Source organism: Oreochromis niloticus, linkage group LG8 (assembly GCF_001858045.2).
Source record: "Oreochromis niloticus isolate F11D_XX linkage group LG8, O_niloticus_UMD_NMBU, whole genome shotgun sequence".
NCBI lineage: Eukaryota > Metazoa > Chordata > Actinopteri > Cichliformes > Cichlidae > Oreochromis > Oreochromis niloticus.
The window spans coordinates 703,656-725,664 of record NC_031973.2 but is presented as its reverse complement, the minus strand read 5'-3'; the positions used below and the strand labels follow the sequence as shown (position 1 = coordinate 725,664).

General features: G+C 44.6%; 2 protein-coding genes across 5 annotated transcripts in view; one reads left to right on the top strand and one right to left on the bottom strand.

The window, feature by feature from the left end:
• Positions 1 to 22,009, bottom strand: part of grid1b (glutamate receptor, ionotropic, delta 1b) — a 578,026-nt gene that overhangs the window by 189,715 nt on the left and 366,302 nt on the right. The gene's annotated exons all lie outside the window — the stretch shown is intronic.
• Positions 491 to 5,738, top strand: LOC100692543 (microfibril-associated glycoprotein 4-like). Of its 2 annotated transcripts, none has more exons than XM_005471579.3 (7): positions 491 to 617; positions 814 to 859; positions 2,916 to 3,074; positions 3,160 to 3,198; positions 3,310 to 3,406; positions 3,489 to 3,656; positions 4,974 to 5,738. In XM_005471579.3, exons 2-7 carry the CDS (start codon positions 854 to 856, stop codon positions 5,225 to 5,227), a joined length of 723 nt encoding a protein of 240 aa, XP_005471636.1. In that variant the 5' UTR covers positions 491 to 617; positions 814 to 853; the 3' UTR covers positions 5,228 to 5,738. The 2 variants fall into 2 exon arrangements, with proteins under 2 accessions (XP_005471636.1, XP_003449487.1); XM_003449439.4 differs by having other exon boundaries at positions 512 to 631.

Below are 22,009 nucleotides of genomic sequence, written 5' to 3'. Positions count from 1 at the left end.
GCCGAAACTATACCACAATGACCACAGTGTGTGAATGTGTGTGTGAATGGGTGGATGTCTGGATATGTAAAGCGCTTTGGGGTCCTTAGGGACTAGTAAAGCGCTATATAAATACAGGCCATTTACCATTTTTACCATTTACAACTCAGTGGTAGCCCCGCCCCCACCCCAAATGGCCTGCAGGTTCCCCAGAATTAGGCAGAAATGCTTTGAATTCTAAATTTACACCTTTAAGCTTCACTCACTGCGCCCCACGTCTTCATCTTTGAATTCTACAGAACTCACTGAATTCAAACGGGTCAAGTAAATGAGCTCTCCTCTGCACTGTCCCATGATGCGTGCATCACAGATGGAAGTATTGGAGGCGTTACACTGAAAGATAAAATCTGGCATATGGATCAGCAAATAACAAACAGGATATGTGGTTTATCCTGAGAACATCCTGGTTGTGGTTTTTGGGGTGACTTGGAGCGTGTAACTGGAGACAGTGTAAAGAGTGGCATGACTCTGATGTGTCTGCCCTCCTGCAGATATAAGCAGGGACTCTGGGAGACTCTGACACACTGAGGGAGAACAGCCGTGTGGTGTCTCTGAAGCGTGTTCAGCTCCAACTGCAGGTGACTTCACACAGGTATCTGTAGTAACGTAGCAGCAGTGCTTTAATTTAACTGCCAAATAGAGTGTATGAAACTTTCAAGATATTTTAACCAGACATTGCTGTAAATGCATTAAACACAGATTAGATTTAAATGATTGAATGAGATGATTACTTACAGGCTCACAGCTTTCTTCACAGTAACCCTTTCCTTTCAGATCTACATCAGCAGAAACTAACTCCCACAGAAATCTGACCATGAAGGTAAGTTTGTGACCTTAAATATTTCTGATTGAGTATCAGTGTAGGAGTGAGTGGTGGTGACCCTCCTGCCCCTCCAGACCACCTCGGTCTGCTGTGATCGCCTCATTAAACGTTGATACAGAAAACTCAGCCTTCATTCTTGAATGTGTCTGTTTGATGACTTTACATGAGCAGCACTTATTATCACAGCCTGATGCTAATCATGTAATTAAGGAAGGGAGACACAAATTATACTGGATGTCATTTTAAGAAGTACTAAAGCAATAATACATAGTGAGTGTATGTAATTTTAAGTAGTGCATAAGTTAAGGTATTTTACATGAAAGGGGGCAGAATTTACACTTAAATAATTGAGTAATTTAACAAGTTCCTTAAGTAATTTTTAAGGAGTGTGTAAATGACTTCATGTTAAACTGCACACACGTGCAGAGACTGCATGATGTAGACGTTTAACATCACCTTACAGATGTTGCAACAATCAAAGATCTTCTTCCATTCCATAGAAAACTGTCAGCAGGACTGTTCCCCCTTTACGACTTAGCAAAGAACAGTAGGTTGATTAATGGATGATAAGAATGTAAAGTGAAACGTTAATCCACAACACACTGAGTCTGTGCTCCTAAAAGTATTTACACTGTAAGATGAACGTTTTCTTGGCTTTTGTTCCAAGAAGTTACACTTTACTTAAAGCGATTTACAGTAGAATTATTTCTTCTTCTTGTCTCCGTTCAGGACATACGTCAGTATGTTTGTTTCAGTATGCTGCAATAGTTGTTATTGGCGATGGTTTCTAAATTATATTGTTTATCTGTGATTGATCTGTTATTGATTGCTGCTGGTCCTGAGGACAAATGACACCAGAGCAAGTACTGCAGTTTTGGTGGGACGGGTCTACCACATGTGGGCATTTGCACAGGTCACCACATTTTAACACACTGGGTCACCTCAGGTGTCACAGGCCAGTTATCTGATCTGTGAATATGAGTGCTAATCATTCATTTATTTTATTTAGTTTTAATGAACACAAGTCATCGAAGGTCTGAGTGGTAAACTGTGAACCTGACAAGTCTTTTTGTAGTTTGATCTTTTCACACGTTCATGTTTTAGTTGATGTTAATGACACCGATGAGCTATTTCGTGCACTCTTTACATAATAACAAGAATTCACCGACACACATTTGGTCGGGTTACTTTCTGTGCTCCAACAAATCTCAAGCAGAAGTATGACGACGTTTCAGTTCAGTATAGTTTTATTTATAAGGCACCAAATCACAACAGCAGTCACATCGAGGAACTTTATATTGAAAGCTAAACACAACTCAAACTGATCAGAGTCCCTGTGGCTTCATAACATTGGGCGTGTTGAAGGAGACGTGCACATCGCTTCAGTTTGTCGCAGATCAAAGTGAAATGAATTTGATTGTGTTCCAGTTTCTGTATTCAGTGTAAAAGACACCTAGCAGCACATTAGGACCACGTATATCGACATTTCCTGCATCATCAAATGTATACGCGCACGTTTCAGCAACAATGTGATTCATAGTTTTAGCTGCTGTAACTTCACAGCTGGGCTTCAGTCAGTGCTTTAGTAGATTTGAGCTTAACAAGCTGCACATATAAAACAAAGCAGCAGAGAATCTAAATGACACTAAAAACATGCTGTAAATAAAAGAATCAATGAAAACACCTCCAGCTCATCTTAACTCTGAACATAGCCTGCTCCTGAGGTCTGTGCCACCAAGCAGGATTTCCTCTTATCCAGGTAACTTAAGCCTGGATTTTCTGGGGATGGTTCGTAATGGTTCTTATTCTGTGCAGGTCAGAGATCAACAGGAATACAACAATATAACAAAGCATGAACTCACTTCACAATGAAAAGCAACAAGACTATACTAAGAAGTGAGCACAGCGAGGGGGGTTTGGCTGAACCACACCCTGTGCAGACTAGACAAGACTTCAGCACAGCTGAGAGGCAAAGCTGAGGGAGAATCACAGGCTTGTTGAGCTTGGTAGGAAGTGAATATTGTGCAAATGAAAGGCTTCTTCTCTGTTCCAGCTGCCAGCGGTCTTCATCGTCCTCCTCCTCGCTCTTGTGTTGACCAGCTGCACGGAGCTCATCCAGCCGAGGGACTGCAGCGACATCCGCCGCCAAGACAGAAGCCAAAGCAGCGGCGTGTACACCATCTATCCCCTTGGAGAAAGGTCTGCGGTCCAGGTACAGTCCACCCTCTCTGGGACTCTGGGTCCTGTTCATGTCCACGCCTTTAAGCAGCTAGAGTGTGACGGGTGTTTGTGTGCAGGTGTACTGTGACATGGACTCAGAAGGAGGAGGCTGGACGGTGAGTGCTTGTAACTAAGAAGTGTAAGCAGGAACATTTCAACAGGAGCACTGCTGTAATCCAGATCTGTGATCCCTGAAACCAGATGTGTTTCTGCTGCCTCCTTCCCAGGTGTTCCAGAGGAGGATGGACGGCACGGTGAACTTCTACAGACCCTGGGATCAATACAAGACGGGCTTTGGTGACGCTGCTGGAGAGTACTGGCTCGGTGAGTTTTATTGGATGGTCTGCAGCTCTGTACCAAACAGCACCCTGCATGTTTCTGACTGTGTGCTTGTGTGTGAATGTAGGTCTCGATGTGATCAACATTATGACATCCAAGCAAAAATGTGAGCTGCTGGTGGACATGGAGGACTTTGAAGGGAAGAAAGTGTTCGCTCGTTACTCTTCATTTAAGGTGGATACTGAATGTGACGGATACAAACTGACTGTTACTGGATTCAAGGACGGAGGGGCAGGTGAGTGAAGTGACACAGGGTCAGTGTAGCATCAGCATAGAATAGAATAGAATAGAATAGAATAAGCATTTTATTGTCATTGTACATGTACAATGACAATAAAATGAACAGAAAAGATTAACAAAGAGGAGGAATGGGTAGAATGAAACAGGTGGTGGGCGGGGTTTGAGGGGTCGCCTGTGGTGGCTTCTCTGAGACAGGAGGATCTGGCGATGACCTCCAGGGGTGTCAGAGGGCAGTCAATGATATTTTGGGCTGTGTTAATGACCCTCTCTGCAGCCTCCCTGTTCTCAGTCGTGGCCCCTGAGTACCAAACACCAGACAGGACGATATGCTGATGACACGCAGCTCTATCTATCCATGAAGCCAGGTAACACACACCAATGAGTTAAACTGCAGGAATGTCTTAAAGACATAAAGACCTGGATGGCCGCTAACTTTCTGCTTCTTAATTCAGAGCAAACTGAGGTTATTGTACTCGGCCCTGAAAATCTTAGAAATATGGTATCTAAGCAGATTCTTACTCTGGATGGCATTACCTTGGCCTCCAGTAACACTGTGAGGAACCTTGGAGTCATTTTTGACCAGGACATGTCCTTCAACGCACATATTAAACAAATATGTAAGACTGCTTTCTTCCATTTGCGCAACATCTCTAAAATTAGAAATATCCTGTCTCAGAGTGACGCTGAAAAACTAGTTCATGCATTTATTACTTCCAGGCTGGACTACTGTAATTCTTTATTATCAGGATGTCCTAAAAACTCCCTGAAAAGCCTTCAGTTAATCCAAAATGCTGCAGCAAGAGTCCTGACAGGGACTAGAAAGAGAGAGCAGATTTCTCCTGTTTTGGCTTCTCTTCATTGGCTTCCTGTTAAATCCAGAATTGAATTCAAAATCCTGCTCCTCACATACAAGGTCTTAAATAATCAGGCCCCATCTTATCTTAATGACCTTGTAGTACCATATCACCCTATTAGAGCACTTCGCTCTCGCACTGCAGGCCTACTTGTTGTTCCTAGAGTATTTAAAAGTAGAATGGGAGGCAGAGCCTTCAGTTTTCAAGACTTTGTATGTGAGGTTGTCAGGACCATAAACACACCTGCAGTTTAACTAGTAGGCTTGTCTGATGTGCCTTCAGGGATAAATAAAGCTGGTATCAGCTACATACCAATGAAAATGACTTTACTGCGTGACGAAGTCTCCCAGTTCACATGAACAAACTGGAGTCTGTCAACCACATATGGTACAGTACACATGCAGACCAGTGTTACTGGGATTAGTGGTGATGTTGTGATTATTCATCTGTTTCTGCAGGAGATGCCCTGAGTTATCACAGTGGACAGAAGTTCTCCACATTTGACAAAGACCAGGACAACTGGAGTGGGAACTGTGCCAAAACATATCTGGGGGCGTTCTGGTACAACACCTGTCACTATGCAAACCCTAACGGGGTTTATCGTTGGGGGGCTGATGGCACTATCTTTGCTGTGGGTGTGGCCTGGCACCAGTGGAAAGGTCATGACTACTCCCTGAAGACCATCAGCATGAAGATCCGTCCTGTGCAGTAAATCTGCAGAACATTTCATGTTGATCTCTCTTTTCTCTCCTTTATCATGTAGTCCCAGACAATCTTTAACTTTCAGAGTCAGTCGATGACGTAAATATTTGAGAACAGCAGTCAGAGTGTGAGTGAGCAGCTGTCAAACAGCTGCAGGTGGAGTGAAATGATGGACAGAGACCAGTTTGAGCTGATGTAGTTCACCTGTATGAGAGCAGCTGCAATGAACACGTTCCTCCTCTAGAGGTCTCTGCTGTGAGTCTCGGTCCCACTGAGTGCATGTTTGTGCTTTCAGGGGGACCCGGACTCCACGTTGAGCCTCACGCTGTGACATGATGTTACTGCTAGTTTAGGTTTGGATGTTGTCGGCTGTCTCAGAAGCTCTCGGTTCGTCCAGATGTTCCTCAGTCTGCAGCTCAGCACACTCAGATTTAACGTCTCACTGACTGTTTGGTGGAGGTCTGATAGCTGGTGTGAATCATTATCTGCTGTATCCTCATAATAAATGAGAAGCAAACAGCTGAGGTGTTCTCTTGGTCTTTGTGTGTTTCTGTCTGGATTCTCTCTGCTCACAAGTTTGAAGGACGGAGCCGCCCTCACACTACAGCTCCACCTGCTTCAGGGTGAAGACACTGATATTAGTATTCAGTATTTCTATACCTAAAGTTACACAACTGGATTTTCCTTTTGAGAAGTTCATACTGAGCTTTTGTCTCAGACTTATTAATGAAACAAGCAGAGCGAGTACATGTACAGCACATCTACAAAGTATTCACAGATGCTTGTTGTTCCAAAATGGAGTCAATTCACTAAGTTCTACCCACAATTTATTAAAATTAAAACACAAACTATGACATGTACATAGGCATTCATAGCCTTTCAGAGGTGAGCTCAGGTGTTTTCACTGATCTGAATCGATCTGTGGAAGCAACGCCCCAACATAGGAAGTGTTGTCCCGCCTCTGATCCTACGAGTATTACCCAGCAGGCAGTGCGGCGCTCGGGTGGAGCCAATTCAATCAATTCAATTCAATTTATTTACACAACACAGGTGCTTTATATTGTACAGTAGACCCTACAATAATACATGCAGAGAAAACCCAACAATCATATGACCCCCTATGAGCAAGCACTTTGGCGACAGTGGGAAGGAAAAACTCCCTTTTAACAGGAAGAAGTCTGTTACCAGGCAGGTAGAGAGAAGGAAGATGGGACAAAACACTTGCTGAAGGATAGAATATACTAAAATAAACATCTGATATATTTTCTGCTTTGTACTGCAAATAAAATTCGGCTCATGATATCTGCAAACCACGACATTCTGTTTATTTACATTTTACAGCTTCTGTTTCAGAATTGGGGTTTTATGGAAGCTTGGATAAAACCATGTCTTGCTTGCTAAAATGACCACAGCTAATCGGCTCAGTCACATCCTGTTTCTGCAGCCAGAGCAGCTCCGGCTTTGCTCTTTTAAAGCTGCCTGGAATCACAGGGTTCATAGAAAGTGACATTTTCCTTGTTTTGCACTTTACCGCAAGTCACCCTGAACAAAGCTCCCTATTAAATGTTTAAACTGTGATCAAAGTGGGTCACACCACTGAGGTCGCCTGACACCAGTGTTGGCCAAGTTACTTGAAAAAAGTAATCAGTAACTAATTACTGATTACTTCCCCAAAAAAGTAATCCCGTTACTTTACTGATTACTTATTTTCAAAAGTAATTAATTACCTAGTTACTTAGTTACTTTTAAAAACATGATTTACCACCTGAATAGGTGATAAAGCGATAGATCTTTCAACCCAATTCTACTTTTTCTGCATAATCCATCATACAAAATGTAATCAAATGGAAAAGTCTCTTTTTAAAACTTGTTTTATTAGTTTTAATCTTTTAACTTTATGCATCAAGCAAAAATTAACTTATATGCAACATTCTCTGACTGGAAGAAATTTGTTTAACATCTAAACCTATTTTCTGCACATTCCAGCACATAAAACAAAATATTTTTTTGTGATTACGCTCAGTCTTTCAAATAAATGCAAGTGAAACACAGCAGAAAATAAATAAAATCAAAGACTCAGCGGTCCTGTTGCTCTATTTTCACCTGTATAGCAGGCGGATGTTTGCCCTGGTGCAGGTGTGCCGCAGCGGTCAGTGGAAGAATCCCAAGTTTGTCTGTGAATTTCTCGTTCTGTGGTAGCACACTCGCTGCTTGCTCGGAAGTTAAGGGGTTTTTTCACTGTAAAAAGAATTTTCTTCCCACGCAGTGAACAGCGGACGCTAATGTTTTTGTCACTTTTTACGGAATCAAACTCAAAGTAAGTTCAGTACTTCCTCGCTTTAAACGCTGCACGCTCATACTCTCTCCGCACTCGATATATTATCCATTGTTGATCTGCACACAGCTGTTGCCACGAACATCGCACTCGCTTATGTCATTGTCATGAGACAAAAAAAAATCACGGATTTAGTAATGCAGTAACGCAGCGTGCTTACGGGAAAGTAACAGTAATCTAATTACTGTTTTTGCAATAGTAATCCCTTACTTTACTCGTTACTTGAAAAAAGTAATCGGATTACAGTAACGCGTTACAAGTAACGCGTTACTGCCCATCTCTGCCTAACACCAGACCGAAGTGTAGACCCGTTAAACAACGTTAGCGTAGCCACTTAAATCAGTTTAAATGCAGGCTATTTTTCCCTGCAATTATTCGAGCACAATATACGCACCTGAATGTAAAATCATTATGGGACTGACGAGTAACCATGACAACATATTGGCTTTGCACCAGCCAGCTTTTTAAAGCTGCTGTTGGACAGGCATTCAAAAATTCACCAGCCTGTGCCCTTCCCAACAAAACACATAGATTTTATACATTCCTATATTTTGTCCCCCAACGATTCTCCACCTTGTGGCCAAGTTTTCATGCAAATCCTGCATCGGCACTCTTTGGAAGGTTTAAACCAACCAACAGGCTTGTCTTTTGTCTCTCCAAGCACATTTTCTTTATTCTGACTGGCATTTGCTTTTTGTACTGAACAGGTTTTTAATAATGACTCAGAAAACAAAACCTGAAAGGGTCGAGACTCTGCAGGAGACTCGTGCCCCTCCTCACTTATCACACCTGTGGCAATGAGTGAGGAAGGAGAAACTATTCAGAGCTCTCCTCTTACATATTCTATTTTTGACTTGCTAGCAGGGGACACAAAATTGCCACTGCTTGGGGGAGGAAATTGAAGTCAACTTGACAATTTCGAGGAATGAGAAAGATGCTAAACATTTCTGAATATTTGACTTTTGTCATTCTGTGAGGCACAATCATCCATTTCGCTCAAACATCCACAACGCGTCACGCATTTTTCTTCCTTTGAAATATTTCACACTTGATCTTAAGTGTCTGTGTTCAGTTTTTCATGATTGCCATTCTTCAGCAGTTTCTTTTTTCAGTTCAACACGCCTCAAAGCAAAGCAAGCTTCCCCCCGGTGTTTCTCAGCACGCCATGCCTGTAAATATTGATTAGAGGCACCCAGCAGCAGCTCGCTTCCTGTTTCATGGCTATGGATTAATTACAGGAAGAAGCCCACAGGCTGCAAATATTCATTAGTTTATAAGACAAAAGTTTTAATTAAAACACAGAGATGATAAGAGTCTGTCTTGATAGACGTCACCTTCAAAGCCTTCCAGGACATCTTTGGTCTCTGTGCAATCGTGTAGCTGTGGCTTTCTTAACAAAAGCAAACTGAGAGGAAACTGCAGGACGTCTCCACGCGGACGCACCTGAAGGAGCAGCCTCGAATTATTTTAACTCATCTGTTCATTTCTTCTGTAACGACTCCATTGTTACAATTATTATGTCAGTGTGATGGCTTTTAGGAGTTAACCCCACCATGAGGTGATGTGTCACTCTTTAGCGTGACCCCAATGAAGCTTATCATTTTTCCAAAGACTTCACAGACAGTTTAGATCCTCTTTGTTTGAGGGCACAAGAAAAGGAAACTTTAGAAATGCACAGTCATATGCTTCTACTCTGACATGTGATCATCAGTCACCTTGACATTGAGCGTTGTCATAATATTTTCGAGTTACACCCAATGATGCTTGTATGTGTGGATGTTTGTCTATATTTTGAGACACGCAGAGGGGAGGAGTGAAAGAACAGGATGCACCGGAGACCGATAATCCGCTGTGGTAACCTCTGAAGGGGGCAAACAAAAGAAGATTATGATTTGGGGATAAGTACACTTATCTTTGCATTTCATCCAAATTGCAAATGTACAAAGTGCTATACAAATAAAATTATTATCTTATTAAAAATGGCAAATATGACCTTTTGAAAGGGTTTAAAAATCTGGCATTTGGTCTTCCATTTGCAGACTACATACACATGAACTTACTGTCTCAATATAGAATTTGATATATAATTTAGCTAAAAAAAATTAAATAGGATGAATGTCAGAGGGCCGAGTTAGATGAACATGTTTATTTTGAGTGCACATGAACTTAACAGTGTGCTGTAGAGCTCCCAATAATTCAAACACACACTATACAACCTTAGTTTGGAAGAAAGCATAAAGGTTCCTCTAACTGTGCAGTGTATGGGGCACAAAAGCATATGTATGTCCGGTTTCTAATAATCATTCTAAATATTACATGAAAATATTCCTAACTAAAAAAAGGAAAAGTCATAGGCAAAGGTGGGAATTCTTTGAATATTTAGGATGCGTACTGACAGACAGAAAATCTGGAGTTGTGCCCCATACACCGCACAGTTACATGAAATCTGGTTTTAGTGATGTTTGAACAACAACCCAGATCAAGAACAGTGACTGGGAGTCTCAATCACAGCTGCCCATAAATATACAACAGCACAACTAATAAAAAATACTTTAAGGTAAAATGATGCCGTAGTAATTTTAAATATTTATGAGGCTTATTTAGCTTTGCGGGGCATTAAAATTTAAGTTAAAGAAGGAAAGAAACTCGCGAAGCACACAGAAACAGTGCTATCACATCTAACGTCCTTTATTCTGAAACTCTGACCCATCAGTGGACAAACAGCATCTGACCCGTTCGTAGCTGGCAGAAAGTCTCGTGGAAGTTCCTGCCTTTATTATAACACGATTTATTAAAATGTAAATGTTTTCTTCCCCTCACAGAGGACCCGAGGAAATCCCTCCCCAGCAAATTTAATTGAAAGCACCACGTCTGACTCTGCTGCTTAAGCCCAACTTCTTTCTCCAGGCTTGTGAAGTGTGGAAATGCCTTGATGTGTGTTTTGTACACTTGCATTTGCTGCCACGCACCCGTTTGTGCATACAGAGCAGCCATGAACACTAATGAAGCAGATTCCCTGAACCGTGATGGTAAAATCAAATCCCAAAAAAGAAAAAAACGACAAATCTGTGATGTAGTGGGAGGCGTTTCCCTGACAGCTCAGTTCATTTATCACAAGACTGGTGGAGAGGACGTTTTAATTACCTACACACATCATGAAGAGGCGAAGAGGAAGAATGGGGAAATTTGGGAGGGACGAAGGATGAGATGGAGAAAAAGAGAGTGATGGGAAAGAAGGCGGAGGGATAGAAGGATAAAAGAAAGAGGAGAGCTGGTGGTCTGTGTGTTTGTGAGGAGGGATAATTGAGCCTTTTCATCCACATTGCCAGTGACAGGTGTGACATTTAGCATTGGAGCACACACTCTTCCTTCTATGTGTGTGTGTACAAGTGCTTTCTCCTCTATATTCAATATCCATAAAACACACACACAAACACACACACACCTGCTCCAACCTTTTATTCTGCTAACTAATGGGCAGGAAGCTAAGATGTGTGTGTGTGTGTTTCTCTGCCACACACACACTCCTGTTTACCATGCTTACAGGGACCCGATTTGACCAGAAAGACCACCTCCATCGATGCACGGAGAACTTTTAATTCAGTCGTGTCATTTAAACCCTTCAAAGCTTCAAATATTCTATTAGCTCGCTCTTGTTCTGAACAGTGTGAAGTCGGCTCACAGTGGGAGGTTCTCCATCGCAGCTAAGCCGAGCTCTGGGCTTGAAATAGATCTGTCAGCGCGGTCTGTAAGATCTGCGTTGAGTTAGCGGCTGCTTGACGAGATGCTTAAAGTTCACTTTGGAGTTGAAGTTAGTGTCTTTTTTCTTTTTTTTTTAATAAATATACTTTTGCAGACTAAGGAAGTGTGCACGCAGGAAAAGACGAGCGGCCATGTCCCAACCTGGGAGCGCAGACTGTCAGTTGAAATAAAGATGTTAGCGTCAGATGAATGAAACTTTAAAGCAATGCAGTTGAGGTGACTACAAATGAAACATGCATTCTTTCTAATGGCCAGCAGGGGGTAACGCCGCTGGCTGCATAGGAGGGTCTGACCTTGTAAACACTTGTCTGGTCTCAGTTTCTTGTTTTGAGATGCTACATTTGACACTTTATGCCCCCTCTTAGTGTTTACAAATGCATAATGCACAAGTTTGTGTAAATGAAAGAAAAGAACAGGAACAAAGTGATGATGACTCTTGCATTCATGCAGCTCTTCCCTGGGTGTTGTCTTTAGCCTCTCAACATCTCTGCAGATACCTGCACATCCACAGGTCTCATACTAACGAGCACGACGTATAACTTAACTGCGGGGGTTCTCCTCGTGATCAGAATATGATGGTGGTGCACGGAGCGTATAAAATGCAAATGTGGAGCTCCTGAACGCCCCTCGCTGCTTAGCTGCTGCTCCCCTGCCAAGGTGCTATGTAAATGAAGCCAATCAGAGGGCCTGGGAGCAACTTTACAGCCAGTATCGCAAACCTATCAGATCCCATCCGAGGCCTAAGGCACGAGGGCGACAGTGCAGTGATGGCAGGAATAAAAAACATCAGGCACATTCCACATATTAAGCTTTTATTTTTTTCAATGAAGACTTGGTCGGCCTTCATTATGATGTATGTTGATAGCAGCTGTCAGCTTGGCTGTCACTACAGCTGGATACTATTTATCACTCCAACCACGAGCAGAGCGAGGGCGAAGCCATCTAAATGAAATCTACCAACTACATTATTCATGCAAAACAGTTTACCGCGTTTCTCTGTTGGCATTAATCTTTGTGACAAAAATGGAAAGCGTGTATTGTTGTAAATATCATCGAGCTGATGAAATAGGTCGCGTGAGAATGAAGTCTTCAAAGAGAAATTACGGCTGTGGAGATGGTCGCTTCCAGCGAGATGACCACTGACTCAGTTTACCTGTTCTTTTTATTTACCTCTTCATCAAAGCTGTCAGCTGAACAACTCAAAAGTATCAAAGATCTCAAAATAACGGTGGAACCGTTCGAGGTAAAAGGTGCTCCCAGGTTGGAAGACGGTACATTTTCTAAATCGAGTCGTTGGGGATGAACTTATTTCCAAGGTTGAATTTCTGACATGGAATTAATCAGCATTTGACTTTAATTCGCTGTGTTCGAGATAATGAAAGAACATGACATCAATTTTTTTAATCTCATCTGCACAAATTAGGCGTTTGTATCTCATTTGGGGTCTTTATCATCTTATCGCTTTGTCTTCATCTTCATCTCTGTGGAAATAAACTGGGGGGACTTGTAACAGCTGATAATGAGCTTAAATAAGCATCAGATAATATAGCCTGACAAAACAGGATAAGAATATTCTTCTGAGTGGAAAAAAAAGATAGTTTGTGAAATTTACAGATGATTTCATAAGCTGCGCTTCAAAGTTTGCTGAAAGTAATTTTGATCGTCGGCCTCTGGAGCACAAAGAAAAGCTCAAATGAGGACTGAAACTTTCCCAATATTTAGTATTTCATGAGCGCTCTGTTGCTTCCCATTGGCTCAGCTGTGTGTGTGTGTGTGTGTGTGTGTGTGTGTGTTCCTATCCATCTGTGGACTGTGTGATGGGAGATGCAAAGCGGGGACCGTTTTCCAGCCCCATGTTGGTCGTGCTTTAAATACCATTAAAATCATGTGACGCCCTCCGGTGAAGTTAGTGAGTGTTTGAGTGTTCAAGTTCACGCTCAGCAGCGCCTCCACAGGCCAAAGACGGTATTTCAAGCACCAAATCCACTGTTTAAACAGAAATTGCTTCAGGGAGTCTGGGCTATTTAACAGAATATTAACTGAAAAAACCCATCAGCCTTTTAAGGCTCAACTGTTGTATATCCTCTATCTTGTTTCACACTTCAGATTACACAGAAACCTCACAAATCCACTTTGTAGCCTTTAGAAATGCTTTAATTTTTCATGGCACAGATTCAACCAGGTGCTGGAAATGTTCCTCACAGCTGCTGCAGATGCTTTCCTGTTCAGGTTGAGATTAGGGGATTGGGGGTCATTTTTGTTCAGCTTTGTGACACAGAGTATTATATTATTGGAAGCAGGCATCAGAAGATAGCACACTGTGGACATAAAGGGATGGACACGGTCAGCAACAACACTCAGGTAGGCTGTAGCTTTTAAATGATGGTCAGTTGGTACTGAGGGGCCCAAAGTCTGCTGGTGGAAGACACTATTACACCACCACATGGTTGGATGTATTCACACTTTAATATAGTTTATGACAAAATCTGACCCTGCCATCCAAATGTGGCAGCTATTGAGACTCATCAGACCTGACAATCAATCTTTTTTTGTCCAGTTTTTGTGAGTCTGTGCAAACTGCAGCCTCAGTTTCCTGTTCTTAGCTGACAGCACCCAGTGTGGTCTTCTGCTGCTGTAGCCCATCTGCTTCAGGGTTTGATGTGTTGTGTGTTCAGAGATGCTCTTCTGCACAGCTTGGTTGCAACAACAAGTTACTTGAGTTCCTGTTGCCTTCCTATGAACTCGAGGACATTCTCCTCTGCCCTATGGTCTAAACAAGACTTATTCGCCCAGAGAACTGCTGCTCACTTGATAGTTTCTCTTTCTCACGTAAATCACCTTTCTTCTGCATTCTGACGCCCAGCTTGAACTTCATTAGGTCTCCTTCACCATGTCTACATGCATCAAGTTGTTTCCATACTATTGTTCAACTACACAGGTCAACCTAATAACATGAGGAGTGTATTTAAATTTCAGGAGAAAAAAGAAGAAAGACCAAGAAAAGAAACATAATTTCTTTTTCATTTTTAATTTAACACATAAAGTTCAGATCAGTTTTTAAATGCACAGGACTGTAATCTCAGTGTGAGAATGTGTGTTCATGCTGCACATACAGTGGAAGAACCTTCAGTCACACTGGAATGTGAGTTAAAAGTATATATAAGAATAAAAGAATAATAATGTAAGGTTACTGTCACACTCTATTAGTGTGTACATCACTACATTTGTGCATACATTTTAATATGAATTACAACAGTCCCTGCTGTTAGATTGTGTGTGTGTGTGTGTGTGTGTGCATGTGTGTGTGTGTGTGCATGTGTGTGTGTGTGTGCACAGAGAGGGCCACAGCTGTGGTGGTCCAGGCGCTTTGCTGTGCCTGGAACAAAGCTTGTTCCAGTAAGAGTTGAGTGTGGGACTGGGACAAATGTCTCTCTCTGCTGAGCCTGCAGTGTGTCTGCATGAAGCGATGTTTGGGTCGCAGCCACAATGAAATGAAGCTGTTTAGCCTGCAGTCGGCAGCAACCATGTCTGTGTGCAACAGCATCTCTAAGGTCCTGCAGCGTCTGGAGGAACGTTTTAGACAACAAACACAGGATTTTTGCATTCATAGTCTTTTCATATTATTTTTTAATTCTTTGCTGACGATAGAAACATTTTTTGCTCTGGTGATGATCTGCAGAATTTATTGGAGGATATGACTAATGAAATAAGTAAAGTGAAGTTCTGGCTTGATAAAAACAAATTATCATTAAATTTGAATAAATCTAACCTTATGCTATTTGGAAATAGTAGTTTAAATACAAATGCAAAGATTCAAATAAATGGTGTTGATATTGAAAGAGTCAGTGAAAATAAATTTCTGGGGGTAATAATAGATGAAAAATTTAACTGGAGAGCTCACGTAAGATATATTCATTCCAAAGTATCACGAAGCATTGCAATACTAAACAAGGCAAAGCAGGTATTCGACAGAACATCACTTCATATTCTCTACTGTTCACTGGTTTCACCATACTTAAGCTATTGTGCAGAGGTCTGGGGCAACAACTATAAAACCACATTACTTTCACTTTTTACTCTTCAAAAAACAAAAAAGCAATTCTATCATCCACAATGCAGGTTATAGGGAACATACAAACTCACTATTTTTGCAGTCTGAAATATTGAAAATTGACGATCTAGTGAAATTCCAAACAGCACAAATTCTATTCAAAGCAAAAAATAAAGAACTGCCAGCTAATATTCTGGATATGTTTTTTTTGAAAGAAGGAAGCTATAATTTAAGGGGTTTTTGTAACTTCAAAACAGGGAAAGTACGAACTACAAGAAAAAGCTTTTGTGTTTCTGTTCATGGAGTGAAACTGTGGAACAGTCTGAATATGGAATTAAAGCAACGTCCTGTGGAGGTAAGCATTACGACACAGAGCTCTCAGTTCACACTCCTTCTTTATTTGTCTCCAACATCAACTGGACATATCGCGCCACAAAACAGAAGAACACACTTCCTCAACACTGGGTGTGAGTGGAGCCCTCTAGTGGTCCACCACACATGCCCCCCCGAACACCCAGCAGAACTAGTCCAGGACCCGAGGCCTAAGCAAACGGCCGGAACGGCTGAACCGGGGGGTGGGGAACTGACAGAGGGCAACCCAGCCCGGAAGCGAGGCTGGCACTGGCGGTCAGAAAAAGCTGCAGACGACTTGGACTCCGGTGATTGTGGATCACTCCTGGGGAAAAAACAGAATCCAGCAGCCCGGTGGCAGGTGGGCGGCCGCGACGAGGGGCCTGGGCCGGGACCACCTGATCCTCTTGCATAACATGTGCAGGCTTAAGTCTGTCAACAGAGACAACCTCCTGCCGACCGCCAAAGTCCAAAATGAAATGTTTGTTGCCTGGTTTAAGAACCCTGTACGGCCCGTCATATGGGGGACGCAGCGGAGTCCTATGGGCATCGTGCCTGACGAAAACGAAACGAGCAGAGTCCAACGAACTCGGAACAAAAGTGTCAGGCAGGCAGTGGTGCACGGGACCAGGAACAGGAAACGAGCCTTTCGGGGGGCGAAAAGGCAACAAAGAGGGATCAAAACATGGGGGAGGGCTCTCAGGCAAGAATTCCCCGGGGACCCGGAGGGGCTGGCCGAGGACCAGTTCAGCCGGGGAAACCCCGAGGTCTTCTTTAACCGCGCTACGCAATCCCAGCAAAACCCACGGAAGACGGTCGACCCAGTCGCCACCTGTTAAGGAAGCCCGGAGCGCGGCCTTAAGAGACCGGTGAAACCTTTCGCACATCCCGTTAGCTTGCGGGTGGTATGCTGTGGTGCGGTGGACCTTGACCCCCAAGCCGTCAGCCATAGCAGACCAAAGCTCAGAAACAAACTGTGGGCCCCTGCCCGAGGTAATGTCAGCAGGGGACCGAAACGGGAAACCCACGTCGACAAAAACGCTCTGGCCACCGTCGCCGCTGTCGTGGACGCCAGTGGCACCACCTCCGGCCACCTGGTTGTGCGGTCCACCACAGTCAAAAGGTGCGTGAAACCCTGTGACTGCGGCAAGGGACCAACCAGGTCCACATGAACGTGATCGAAACGCCGACCGGGGATACGGAAAGGTTCGAGGGGTGCCTGCGTGTGCCGGTGGATTTTTGAGCGTTGGCATGGGACACAAACCGCCGCCCATTCTTTCACCGTCTTGCGAAGGCCCGGCCAAACGAACCTGGCGCTGACCAGCTTGACCGAGGCCCGGACGCCGGGATGAGAGAGGGCATGCACCGAGTCAAAAACACGACGACGCCACGAAAGGGGAACCACCGGGCGGGGGCGGCCGGTAGAAACGTCGCAAAGAAGGCGCGGACCGCCGTCCCACACCGGGGTGTCCTCCAGCACGAGGCCCGTTTTCATTGACTGAAGCGCCAGGATGTCCGGGTCAGCATGCTGCTCGGCGGCCATGGCAGCGTAGTCGACGCCGACATACACTGGAGAAACCAACACACGTGACAGACAGTCAGCGACGTGATTGGACTTACCAGCCACGTGCTGAATGTCTGTGGTAAACTCCGAAATGGCCGCCAACTGGCGCTGCTGGCGTGCGCTCCATGGGTCAGAGACCTTGGACATCGCAAACGTCAAAGGTTTGTGGTCAACGTACGCAGTAAAGTTGCGACCCTCGAGGAAAAAACGAAAATGCCGTGTCGCGAGGTGCAGGGCTAGCAACTCCCTGTCAAAAACACTGTACTTGCGTTCGGCATCCCGGAGCGTACGACTGAAAAAGGCGAGCGGTTGCCAGAGACCTGAAACCCGCTGTTCCAACACCCCACCCACTGCCACGTCGGACGCGTCGGTGGTCAACGCGATCTCCGCCGACGGGAGCGGGTGTGCCAGCAGGGCGGCGTCAGCCAGCGCAGACTTGGCTGCGGAAAACGCATGGATGCGTTCCGGCAGCCAGTCAACCGGATCTTTGGCTGTTTTACCTTTTAAGGCAGCATAGAGTGGCTGCAGCAGGTGGGCAGCTCTGGGGAGAAAGCGGTTGTAAAAATTTATCATCCCCAAGAACTCCTGCAACGCTTTAACCGACGTGGGGCGTGGAAAAGCTGAAACGGCCTGGACTCTGTCGGGCAACGGAACCACACCTTCAGCGGAAATGCGGTGCCCGAGGAAATCCAGAACAGGCAACCCAAACTGGCACTTGGAAGGGTTGATGATCAGGCCGTGCGCTGCCAAACGCTGGAAAACCTGGCGCAGATGGGACTCGTGCTGGCTCGCTGAGCAGCTGGCCACCAATATATCGTCCAGATAAACAAAAACGAACGGCAGCCCACGCAAACTGAGTCCATCAGCCGCTGAAAGGTCTGGGCGGCACCTTTCAGGCCAAACGGCATGCGCAAAAACTCGAACAAGCCGAAGGGGGTAATGACAGCGGTTTTAGGAACATCTTCGGCGCGCACGGGAACCTGGTGATACCCCCGCACCAAGTCAATTTTAGAGAAAATCGACATTCCGGCGAGGTTGGCAGAAAAATCCTGAATGTGGGGGATGGGGTAACGGTCATTCTCCGTGGCATTATTTAAACGGCGGAAATCTCCGCACGGCCGCCACCGACCGTCTGATTTGGGCACCATGTGAAGCGGAGAGGCCCATGCACTGTTCGAACGCTGTACAATGCCAAGGCGCTCCATGGCTGCAAACTCTTCCCGAGCGACGGACAGTTTCGCGGGGTCGAGGCGGCGCGCGCGCGCGAACACCGGGGGCCCGACCGTGGGAATATAATGCTCAACCCCATGCTTCGTTACCGCGCCAGAGAAATCAGGGACGGACAGCGATGGAAACTCTGAAAGCAAACGCTGAAAAGCATCCCCGGAGGTCACTACATTAGCCCGAATTAGGGGTTCGGCGGCCCGTATAAAACATGGCAGCGAAGAAAACGAAAGAGCATCAATTAAACATCTGTTAGCAACATCGACAAGCAGTCCGTGAGCGCACAGAAAATCAGCACCTAAAATAGGTACAGAGCTAGCGGCAACAACAAAGTTCCACTGGAAATCCCGGCCATGAAAACAAACAGTCACCAACCTTTCCCCAACGTTTTGATGGGAGAGCCATTAGCTGCCATGAGCTGCGGCCCACAGTTCGCTGCTAGTCCGTCGGCAGCGGTAGGGGAAGGAGGCTCTTCTGGGAGCCGGAGTCCACGAGAAAACGTCTCCCGGAGCGCGAGTCCTCTATGAAGAGCAGCCTCTCTGTATTGCCAGCGGTCGCGGCTGCTACGGCGCGCTGGCGGGTCCATTTCCCTGGGCCGAGAAAGCGCAAGGCGGCAGGCAGCGACGCGCTCTGTCGCCAAATCGCTGATGGTAGAAACAGATGTTCTTGCCGCCGTGCCGGCGTGTAGCAATCCCTGCCGTCAGCAAGGGGCGGATGCTCTGGGGAGGCAGGTGGCGGCGTGGAAGGCGTCGCCGGCGAGTCCGTAGCCACGGCGTGAACGTTGAAAGTGCGGCTAGCCAGGAGAATGCGATCCGCTTCTTCAGCCAGGGAGCGATAATCCTTCGCAGGCAGAAGCGGGGAGTTTGCGAGGACGGCTCTCACGGCGGCCGGTAGCTGGCGGAGGAAGAGGTGGGCGAAGAGGAATCCCCCGTCATCCGGCCCGAGCAACGACAGCATGTTCTCCATGAGCTCGAGCGCGGTACCGCCACCCAAGCCTGACAGGTTGAGGAGCTTTTCGGCTCGTTCAGCGTCGGAGAGGCATAGCGCCGAAGAAGCAGCTCTTTAAGGGCGGCGTATTTCCCTTGGGCGGGTGGGTCCCGGAGGAGCGGCATCGCGCGGCGGGTGGCCAGCGGGTCGAGTGAGGCCACCACATGGTGATACTTCGTGTCGTCAGCCGAGATGCCGCGAAGGGCGAACTGAGCCTCCACGTGCACGAACCATGACGGGGGGTCATGGAGCCAAAAGTCCGGCAGTTTCAGCGCCACAGCGAACGTAGCTGCAACAGGAGGCGGAGGTCCGGCGGCCGCCGATGCCTCCAAAGCGGAGTCTGCGTTATCTGCGGCCCGTTGCATGCTCGAGTCAGGGGTCACCAATGTGGAGGTAAGCATTACGACACAGAGCTCTCAGTTCACACTCCTTCTTTATTTGTCTCCAACATCAACTGGACATATCGCGCCACAAAACAGAAGAACACACTTCCTCAACACTGGGTGTGAGTGGAGCCCTCTAGTGGTCCACCACAGTCCAAACATAAAACAGTTCAAAAAGAGTTATAAAAATATGATCTTCTCGAACTATAAAGAAAAAGAAAATATTGAAATTAAGTGAATGTCTCTATAAAAAAAAAAAAATTCATGATGTGATATTATAGTATATAGTATATCAGAAATCTGTTCACTATTTTTATTACAAATTATATCAGGAGGAAGCTGACTAAATATTAACTGATAATTTATGGCAAAGGGGTGGGATTAAATAAGTGTTTACTTCTTCCCACTCCCTTTCAACATGTAAATTAATCAGAACGATAGCAATATTGAAATGTATTGATTTGTTTTGTATAGTATTTTTTTTCTCTCTTATTTTCTTTTCTAAATGTATCTGTATATTGTTTACATGTTTGAAATAAATTACCAATCAATCAATCAATCATTCAATCAATTCTTTTGTAGTCTGCAGCATGTTTGCAAAGTTCTGTTTGATGAAAGACGCTGACTCAGCTGAAATGCTGGAGAAAAACATGGTGGACCTTGAAGATGCCATTTTTTTCCTTTCCCCCGTATCTACTATGGTCAGGAGAAACACTTTAATACAAATTCTGAGTCCTGTATAATTTGACTGCTGGGGTTCTTCTCTAGTTCTGAAAAAGCCATCTTGACTACAGACCCTCAAAGCGAGCTGAATTGTGTTACCAGCGTTTTGTTATGATGTTTTTGTCATACAAAGAATTCTCTCCAAGGAAAATAAGCAGGACTTTTTTTTTCAAGACAACTTGAAAAAATGGCAAAAAACTCATATTTTGCACGGTTGGATCTTAACAAGGTTCAGAGTCGAGCTTCATCATGCAACAAGAAGAAATGGGAGTGAGACAAAACATTTTTTTAGCTTGCAATTCATTGAAAACAAGGCTTAAACTGAAACAGGCTGTTTTACAGCAGATCACAAGTTTAAGACCACATGCCTTTAAAATCTGTGCAAAAATGTGGATTCATTGTCATTTTCTGTCGGTTTCTTCTTGTCCCACGTTGAAGTGCTACTTGGAACCTCGTTAAGATCCACCCATTTAAAATCGCTAGCTCTCCATACTACATATATGATAAAATGCGTATTATTGAACAACTTTATGCTGGTGTTTGAAAGTTGAGATGAACAATAATAAATCTAAGCTTCATGTGCACGATGGACCTTTGTGTCCCTGCTGTGACCCCGTAGCAAGTGCATGTGTGCTTTGTTTGCCTCAGTAAGGCGTCCGTGTCTGTGCTCATATCAGCGCCAACGCAGCAGATCAAGTACTAAGTATGTGGAGGATTAGAAGGATTTAGTTTGACTACTGTGTATGTATGGATTTACTGTTTGTAGGCAGTCAGCAGTAACTTCCAGTATAGACGTGAGTCTGCAGGAGCCCAGAAGGGACATAAAGCACGGTATGGATTTGATCTTTGAATGTCAAGCACAAGCTAGTGGACATTTTCCATTGACTGTTTTCTCCCTCTCTCATTCACATGTTGGAGATTTTCAACACTGCGGATCCAATAAAAGGATTTTTATTTTGTATGTATGTGAAATTATATTAATGCCAGCGTCTATGGCAGCGGAGGCCTTGAGTCTGTGCTGCAGCGTATATATGATAATGAGTTTTAATGAGTCGCTAATGAAAAGAAACCAAAACATGCTGCATATTTGAGCAGATGTGCTGAATTTCTGGTGTAATTTTTCACGCTTGACCTTTCAGTCATTCTCGTTCAACATTCGACACAAATGGTTATGAGGACGAAATGCATCCAGTGATTATTAATGTAGGGTCTGAAGAGGCAGGCAATTTCAATTACCATCATAATAATGGACTCATTTGGAGTCTGTGTTTACGGTTAGGTCAGTGGGGCCTCTGTCAGGACAGGTGGAGTGTGGATGTGGGAAAATGTGAAAATATAAACATCATTATTACAGTTTTTGTCCATTCAGACGTTCATCTGGATTGTTCTCAACATTAACTGTCTGTTCTGTT

Coding starts and splice junctions, on each gene's coding strand:
- LOC100692543 (XM_005471579.3), top strand. Junction 3,075..3,159: donor GAGAAAGGTCTGCGGTCCAG/GTACAGTCCACC, acceptor GTTTGTGTGCAG/GTGTACTGTGACATGGACTC. Junction 3,407..3,488: donor TGCTGGAGAGTACTGGCTCG/GTGAGTTTTATT, acceptor GTGTGAATGTAG/GTCTCGATGTGATCAACATT.